The 9,092-nt window shown below is 29.9% G+C and overlaps 2 protein-coding genes and 1 pseudogene across 2 annotated transcripts; all 3 read left to right on the top strand.

Moving 5' to 3' along the window:
- The first annotated feature begins 3,818 nt into the window (after window positions 1-3,818).
- LOC107493075 (vacuolar-sorting protein BRO1) lies at window positions 3,819-5,083 on the top strand. The gene is made up of 2 exons (XM_016114152.3): window positions 3,819-4,538; window positions 4,622-5,083. The coding sequence occupies exons 1-2, from the start codon at window positions 3,867-3,869 to the stop codon at window positions 5,081-5,083; spliced, it is 1,134 nt and encodes a 377-aa protein (XP_015969638.2). The 5' UTR covers window positions 3,819-3,866.
- LOC127739726 (vacuolar-sorting protein BRO1) lies at window positions 5,077-6,194 on the top strand. The gene is made up of 2 exons (XM_052263431.1): window positions 5,077-5,645; window positions 5,743-6,194. Exons 1-2 carry the CDS (start codon window positions 5,163-5,165, stop codon window positions 6,016-6,018), a joined length of 759 nt encoding a protein of 252 aa, XP_052119391.1. The 5' UTR covers window positions 5,077-5,162; the 3' UTR covers window positions 6,019-6,194.
- Window positions 6,195-6,199: 5 nt separating this feature from the next.
- LOC107493026 (inositol-pentakisphosphate 2-kinase-like) lies at window positions 6,200-8,240 on the top strand (annotated as a pseudogene).
- The last annotated feature ends 852 nt before the right edge of the window (window positions 8,241-9,092 follow it).

Consider the following 9,092-nt stretch of genomic DNA (forward strand, 5'->3'; position numbering starts at 1 on the left):
ATTGAAAAAATTATTAAATTTCATATAATTGAATTTTCATAAAATTTTATAGATAATATATTTAAATTTTAATCTTTATAAATTAATTTATTTTTGTTAAAGTGAACTACCCAATAAAAAATTCATATATTAAAATAGAAAATAATTTATGTATAAATAAAAAATTAAAAAATTATTCTTAAAAGTTGAATATGCAGATAAAAAAATAAATTATAATTTACAAAAATTCTTTTTAGAATTTATTACAATAAATAATAAAATTATAATAGTCATGTATCTATATATATTAAATTATATTAAATTATAAGATATCTATATATTTAATCAACCTAATTTTAATAATTTAAAAAATTAAATAACCCTTTTTAAAAATATGTCAATCCAAATAATATAGATTGAAAATAGAAAAAATATATCTAAATTATATAATACAACATAATATTTCTAAAAGTTTGTTTTATAGCAGATCTAATGCTAATATATTTATCATCATCTGTGGTATAATCTAATTTCACAATTATTCAAACGTTGTTTTTATGAAAAAATTACATTATTTATTTTAAAAAAATATTTACTCGCTATTATCATTTAAATAAATATATAATAGATATTAACCCAATTTATTTTAATAATTACTCAATCACAAATATTCATCAAAGATATGAGATTTAAAAGCATACTAAATAAATATAGCACCTACATACAACTTTTATACTACCACAATAAAATGATTATCATAAGTCTTTTTAGTATAAATTAAACAGAACAACATATAATAACAAAGAAACAATCAAATCTAAAAAAGTTATAGAACACCTGTTAACGTTGAAGAAGTTTTAACCATTTTTTTATTAGCTATTTTTTTATCTACTACACTTTATCTACGAATATGTTAAGGACTAAACCTATGCTTCAGTCTTTTAAAATCTCATATATTCTTGCCAAACACAATATTATTTTATGCGTCGTCCATATTTACCAAAGAACTGAAAATAACAAAAGCATCCATCTGTTCTTTATAAAAGTTATTGAATGGAAGAATCGTTAGTAAAAAGACAATGTTCTCTTATAATATGTATGATTTTTTATGATGATAAAATAAAAATAAAAGATATGGAATAATATTGCGTATATTTAAGTTAATTTTAATCTTCTTTAATAACCAGATTTGTTATAACATAATTGATAAACAATGACAGTTAATACGAATTATATATATTTTAAGTATAATATACATTTTATGATTTTGTACGAAACAATATTAGTTTTAATTTATATATTTATTATTGGGTATTAAAAATAAAAAGTATTTGTATTGTTAACACTTTTCAAATCTTTATCAACTTCGACCATGATTAGGCCTAAAAGGTTACCCACCTCGTCGGAAATAAATGTAATCTAATCCGTTTTTGTCTGATAGTGCTATACATTGGCATAATAATAGGAGAATTAACTTTTGCGAGATAAAAATATGGTATTTAGTTACCACAAGAGTATTTTTATATATAGAATTATCAATCAATTATGTATGGTTTCTAATGAAAATAATATATTCAATATGGATATTGTTTGTTAGGTAAAAGATAACAGATTGACAAAGAAAATTAATTACAATGGATATATTCATTATAAAAAATATTTTTCTACGTAATACTACAAAAAATATCACGGTCACCCTGAATTACTACAGATTCAACTTCTATCGGTAGTGATAAAATGCTTAAATTGAGACATTTTCAAACTATGATATTTATCAAACAAACAATTAATAAAACACTTATCCATACCATCTTATTTTAATTAAGTATATTTATACATAAACAAAAAAAAAAAGAAAAGAAGAGTTGAAATAGCAAAAACGATAAAAATGATGATTCTTATAATTTTGTGTGACTATCTATATATAGAAGATCAGAAGACCATAATTATCTAACAAAATTAATTTGTATTTATTACATTCAATTTGAATAGGTAAAAAATTATCTAATAATTAATAAATTAATCTAATTAATTAATTAATATAGATAATTAGTATAATTAATTTGGTTTAATAAATTAAAAAATACCAACAGAATATTAAAAGAAATAAATTAGAAAATACTACTAAATCAAATTGATATAAATTATACTAAATTGTGTGGTATTTAAATATCTAATAAAATCAATTAGTTGATATAGTTAATTTATTGTAATAAATTATAGGAAGAAGGGACAAAATTACACCTGAAAGTTCATACGCTGGACACAAATACACATAAATCATTTAATGAGTCACGCGTGCACAGTAATTATACACTCCTGCGGACACAATCACCATTCCGGCCATTAGCATGTGACGTGGTTAGTTTGAGTGGACACGTGTCTCTATTCACTCTTTGCTGGCACGTTCAGATTAAGTGAGCTGTGCATTTAGTACTAACTTAGAAATTACATTTTATTTTAAAAAAGAAAAAAGAATAAAAAGACATCTTTAACACGCAGCCCAAAGCGAAGCTATTGTTGTGTTGTGTTGTATCATCTTCTTTCTCTTCCACCCCTTCATTAATTCACACCAAAAGCTTAAAATTTTGATTGATGGGTACCTTAGTTTCTCTTGCAGAGCTGAATCCATATCAACTTCCTTCTTCCACCACCACCACCATCACCTCAAAAAAACAGAACAAAAAAAAAAAAAGAAAAACCCATCAAGATCCAACACTAATATTATGATTTAACGTCATTAATGTTTGCTGCTAGTTTTAACGTAATTACTTAATAAATTTTGCCTATAAAACTATCAACTACCTAATATTATGATCTAGTTAATAAAAATGATGACATTAATATTTTTTCATAAGTCTTGTTATTATTTATAATTAGGAAAGAACCATATATAAATTTATTTTCTTAATGAATTTTAATTTTGCTGTAAAATTCTATATTATCTTTAAAATTTTAGCGTAATTGAGTCTAATTTTTATATTTTGAAATAAATTTACTCAAAAAAATTAATATGTAAATTACATTAGTAGTATTATAAAATTACTTTATTAACATAATCAGTGGTGTTTAGGTGAACTATTGAATTTAGCTTCTAATGATATTAAAATTAACCTATTTTATTATGTTGTGCTTTCAAAAGATTTACACAACTAACGTAAAAATTTAATAATTGAATTTTTTTTATTACAATGAATATATTTATTTTAACAAATATTCGTCTATCTAATACTATAAAAAAATATACCGGTCACCTTGAATTACGACAAGTAACTTCCATTCACAATGGTTGAATGTCTAAAATGAGATATATTCATCAAATAAATAATCAATAAAATATTATCCGTACTTTCTCATTTTGGGTACATTTAATTTATACATAAAAAAATATACATAAAGAAAGAAGAAGAAGAAAAAAAGAGTTGAAATAGCATTTGCGATAAAAATCATAATTCTTATAATTTTGTGTGGCCATCTATATATAATAGACCAGACGACAATAATTATCTAACAAAATTAATTTGTATTTATTGTATTCAATTTGAATAAGTAAAAAATCATCTTATTTTAATTTAGTCCTTAATTCACATAATTTGAGTTTGACTCAATATATATAATTTGATTTAATTTAATTTAATTATTAATTAAAAATATATCAATTATGTATTTTATTCGAAGATTTATTATTTACTAACTAATTAATTAATTAATACACACAATAAACTTGATTTAATAAATTAAAAAAATAAACTAAAAATATTAACAAAACATTAGAAGAAATAAATTAAGAAATACTGCTAACCGTTCACATTTAAAAAAACTATCAAATTCAAAAAGCGCAAATCCAATTCCAATTCTGGGTTCCTAATTGTATCATTGACGTCGCCATGAACAACGATGATGGGGTGCTGTCAATCCCATTGAAGAAGACTGATCCGGTGGAGCTGTACCTGCCGTTACGTAAGTTGGTAGCCTCAAAATATTCGGAGAGCGATGCACAAAAAGTTGAAAGCGTTTTCGAAACCCTAAACAAATGCCGCAGGGACATGGTGGAGCGTAGAGCAGACCTCTCCCTTCCCATGCAACGTGACTGCCTCATCCATTACTTCAAATGCCTTTCCATGGTTGAGCCACTCTTCACCTCTATCTCTTCCGACGCCGACCCCATCGTCTTTGTCTGGTACGACGCCTTCAAACCTGACCATAAAGATGGGGTCTCCTCACAGAGCAACGACATCCAATTGGAGAAGGCCGCTGTTGTCTTCAACCTCGGAGCCATCTACAGCCAGATTGCTGCCTCTTGCGACCGTACCACCGCCCTTGGCCGTCACCTTGCAATCGAAGCCTTCAAAGTTGCCGCCAATTTCTTCCGCAAACTCGGGCAGGTTTTTGCCAAGGACGTGGTCTCCGCCACCCTCGATTTAACTCTCCTCTTCGCCGATTTTCTGCACCTCCTCTTCTCCACTCAGGCTTCCGAGCTCGAATTACACGAACTCCTCAACAAAAACGACGCCAGTTACGCTTTCCAACAACACCGATGTGCCCTAGCGTTTATATCGGTCAGTCTTCACTCTTGATTGATGATTTTACACTTATTTTTCATTCTAATGATGATGAATTGATGATGATGATGATGATGTAGGTTTATGAGCTTCATCGTAGAGCGTATGCAACGATAAGGAATGATTCGGCTGCACGGAAACATTTGCGCTCTTTTGACCGGACCTGGTTAACTCGTTTTTACCAGAAGGTGGCATTCTTATACGCGGAGGCTCGTCAGAGGGAATCATCCATCCTACCCCAATCCGAGCGACCTCATGTTTATTCAAGGGTCGAATCTTGTGCTCTTGATCATGATGCAGAATGTGTCACTGAGATATTAGTTAGAGAGATTTGCTCGAGGAAAACCCAGCTATACGACATACAAACCCGAATGTACGTTGACCTCATCCTCTCCGAGTACAATCCTTTCAAGATTATGAAGGATGGAAAGTTGGTGGCTTACCCATGGGATATGCCTCCTCCTTATCCAACAGATTCGTTTTCTTCTTCGTCCTTGTCGGATATTCTTGGATTCCTTCCTTTGAAGAAGACTGACCCTTGAATCTCTATGAGCCCTGCGCAGTTACTTTGTCCTCAAATACTCTGAGAGCGTGGCAAACAGAGTAGAAGGCCTTCTCCAAATGCTACACAAATTGCGCAATGAGATGCTGCGTGATGACCTTTCGCTACCCCTTCGCCGTGACTGCCTCATCCTTTATTTGAAATACCTTTGCATGATTGAGCCTTTCTTCCCTATGAATGCCTCACCCAACCCACCTATCTTTGTTTGGTACGATGCCATCATCCCTCATCAGCACTCTTCTCAGCATAACATCCATTTGGAGAAGGCCTCTGTTCTCTTCAACCTCGGATCCCTCTGCACCCGCATTGCTCTCTCCTGCGATCTCACCACCATCCATGGCCTTCGCCTTGCCATGGACGCCTTAAATGATGCTTCACGTTGTCTCTCTCGACTGACCGCGTGCGAGTCTGGCCTGGCATCTGGCACGACTGACTTGTCAGAATTCTACATCAATATGATAATCCGTCAGTTTCCCTACTTGAAATCGAAGTTTCCTCGTCCCCAATCTGTTGAATCATCCTCATCATCACCTAGATATCCTGTATGTATAATCATCTACCTTTTCAGTTGATCTTTTCTTAGTACAATTGATTGATGTCCATCTTGATTTGTTAAATTGTTTGATTGAGATGATGCAGGCCTTCTCAGCTTATAATCCGGTCAAATATGAGCTTTTTGCTTATGATCCAAGTGATGTCACTGAACAATTTCTTTTGGGATATTGTAAGGGTTACTCCATGGTTCAAGAGGTATCTGAAGGACGATTGCCATGGGAAACACCACCATGCTTGGACCTTCTCTCTGAGGTTAGCCCTGTCAAGATTAAGGATGGAAATCTTGTGGCTAATGCAACCTTAGAGGCACCAAATTCAGCATTGGAGAACATGAGCTTGCAGGAGACGACACTACAGTAACATTACCGTTGAGAAAAGCTTTAGGACTTAACTTTTTTACTTTGTTGGTTGATGCTACAACTTTGATCTCCTAGTTATTGCGGGTTATTGTTGCATATCCGTAAACTGAACTTATTCAGTGTTTCCAATTTCCATCAATGCCTAGGAATTTTAAACAAGCAAATAATATTGTTTCATTTAGAATGAACTTCTGCTTTGGAAAGATGTGAATGAACTTGTTTCCTCTTCAGAAAAGGATATCATCGACCAACTATATGTGAGCATGTTATGATGCCATTGCTTGGTTCTAAGTATGTTGGTGCTGGAGTATGTATCACATAAATGTAATTGTTGCTCCAGCATTGTTTGTTTCATTGTGTAGTTTTTGTTTCTTTCAGTACTATATTCTGACTAATTTTACTGTTGAAAAAAATGGGTTTTGCTAGTAATAAGAGTTTCTATGATACTGTGGTTAATTATGGCATGAGAAAGTTAATGATTAGGGATATCTTAATACAGTGCTTTGATATTTTGTTAGGTGCATGTTTTGGTGTCTAGGAAATTCCTTGAATTAATTGAAAAGATTGTTTTATTAGCCAACGTCCTGTGTGGCGAGTCAATGCTGCCCAGATTGATAAACAATGTGATTTTGGTCTTTTTATGTCTGATCATTCTGTGTTCTCTCATGGTACTGGATTTTTTTTCTCCCCTATTTCGGTTAATTTGTTGAAAAGAAAAAAAAAATTTAAGTATTAGAATTTAGAACAATATAACATTATCTTGCTGAGAAGACATTTGTACATAGGCTTATTACCAATTTGAAATTCTGTTCCTTGTTTTCATTTCAGATAGCCAAGGATCGAAGCCCTGCATTTCTGTTTCCATTATGTTCATATATTATTATTCTTAGGTTCAATCTTTTCCCACTAATCTAGCTGCTTTTACATTTTTCGCCCCTTGTTTTACCCTGCTTGTAACAATTTAAACTACTTTTTAAAAAATCAGCCCAAATGGGGATTTCTTCCTCAATCTAGATTTCTATCTGAAGAGTAACTCGATTTGAAATGCATCAAGCTCTGAAGTTGCATCAAGGCGCAGTATAGCACACAAAAGTTAACTTTTCATGGTGATTTAGGACTCAATGCTATTTCCTTTTTTTTGGTTTTAAGTTAAAAATATGCTTGCAGATATCAGAGCTAAGTCAATACAATCCACTTGATCTATTCTTGGGATCTAAAGAGAGGATTCGTAAGGCTACCAAGGATCTCTTTATTACTCCTCAGAACAATTTTCGTGTATTTTTGAATGGCTTTCTCATACTCGGAGGACTGGGAGGTGGCACAAGGAAAACAGATTCGCACATGGCTCAAGCATTTGAGGAAAGGCTGTAGTCTGTCGTTGATGCCGATAAAGAGTCCTTGATCAGCTCCTTGAGGTTCAGAAGTTCGACAATTTCGACATAGAAGGAGCCATCCATGCATATTATAACATTATTTCTCAATATGCATGGCATGTACAGAATTGAATGAAGAGCAGGCAAAACGGTACAAGTCTTTTCATTCGGCTTCATTGGATGAAAGTTTGAGAATTGTGAAGAACTACCTTATAGCAAAGGACAAAGGAGGATTCGTCATCTATATACAATAACATATATCTTGAGTCAACTAACCAAGCCGTTGATTTTAAGGTAAACAGCACTTTACATTTGTCATTCTTGGTTTAATTTTTTACTATTCTGAATTCATTTCAATAAAAAAAAGATTTCCCTATCTAAAGAAAAAGGCAAAAATAATTTACAACTACATAAAACTATAAAAGTACATTAATTCTGTTATTTATATGTTCATATATGGAAAATGATTAAAGTTATGCTTGACATTGAATACTTAGTTTAGTTGTGATTTGCTCTTTGTTTAGGTGTATTTTATCGATCTTGATTTGAAGCGATTGAATAAAATGGAAGAATATTATGAGTTAGATAAGAAAATAGTGAGCTGTTATGAACAAAGTATGAACATGGATCATCAAGAAAGAAACGAAGTTATCAACAAAATGGATCAAGAAGTAACAAATGTGCAGGGAACTTCTTGAGACAGCATATTGAGGTTTCAATAACTTCAGTTTGATGATGATGTTCTTCCTCCTCACTTAATGTTGTTGTAATACTATAATCCAAAAATGAAGGTCAAAACTATTTGTAATTTGAGTTTCTACTTTCGATTTTTTGCTTTTTAATTTATTTTCCATGGATTATTAATTATTATTGGAATTTAATTTTAACACGCTATAGTATAAATAAATTTTATGTGCATCTAGTTACATATCGTCGTATTAGTGCTTGTTTGAGCACCATTAAATCGATAAAAAAATATTTTTTTCAATAAAAAAGGATCATTTTTTTTAGTTATTAGTGTGTTTGACAAATTTTTAATAGTAAAAGTAAAAACACTAAAAATATAAAAAAATAAAAACATATTTTTTGAGAAGCTACAATTTATATCTTTTTTAAAAAAAGTTGTTTTTTACATAATAAATAAACAAAAAAATATATTTATCTTATTTTACTCAAACATAATTTATAAATAAAAATATATTTTTATATGAAAGATTTAAATATAAAATTATTTTTATTTTTGTAAAAGATTTTTTTTAAAAATATCATTTAAAATTTTTTTTTAAAAAAATGGTACCCAAACAAATTCTTAGTAAAAGTAACCATTTTTATAATTTAACATAATTATTTAAAAGAACGAATATAATTGAACGATTATATAAAATGATTTGTATATCAAAATTAATTGTTATCAATTATATAAAATGATTTGTATATCAAAATTAATTCTTATTATTGTCTCATGAAATTTTATGTTTCATCTATTAGAGTTAGAAGTACAATTTGTAAGGATTAGTAAGAGAAATATTTGCTTGTTAAACTGAGGCAAACTCTTTTTAATTAATTGAGATGAATGATTTTCTCTCCTTTTATTAACTATAATTACAGAAATCATAAAATAATCTTGATTTTTATATTAATGTGCAAGCAAAAATGTTTTAAGAGATAAATGATTGAAAAATATAAAAACATTAATTTTTAT

Source organism: Arachis duranensis, chromosome 6 (assembly GCF_000817695.3).
Source record: "Arachis duranensis cultivar V14167 chromosome 6, aradu.V14167.gnm2.J7QH, whole genome shotgun sequence".
Taxonomy (NCBI): domain Eukaryota; kingdom Viridiplantae; phylum Streptophyta; class Magnoliopsida; order Fabales; family Fabaceae; genus Arachis; species Arachis duranensis.

Excerpts from the sequence above, each read along its gene's own strand:
- LOC107493075 (XM_016114152.3), top strand. The coding sequence starts at position 3,867 with ATGAACAACGATGATGGGGTGCTGTCAATCCCATTGAAGAAGACTGAT. Across the intron at positions 4,539-4,621 it reads GTGCCCTAGCGTTTATATCG|GTTTATGAGCTTCATCGTAG; the intron begins GTCAGTCTTCAC and ends ATGATGATGTAG.
- LOC127739726 (XM_052263431.1), top strand. The coding sequence starts at position 5,163 with ATGCTACACAAATTGCGCAATGAGATGCTGCGTGATGACCTTTCGCTA. Across the intron at positions 5,646-5,742 it reads CATCATCACCTAGATATCCT|GCCTTCTCAGCTTATAATCC; the intron begins GTATGTATAATC and ends GAGATGATGCAG.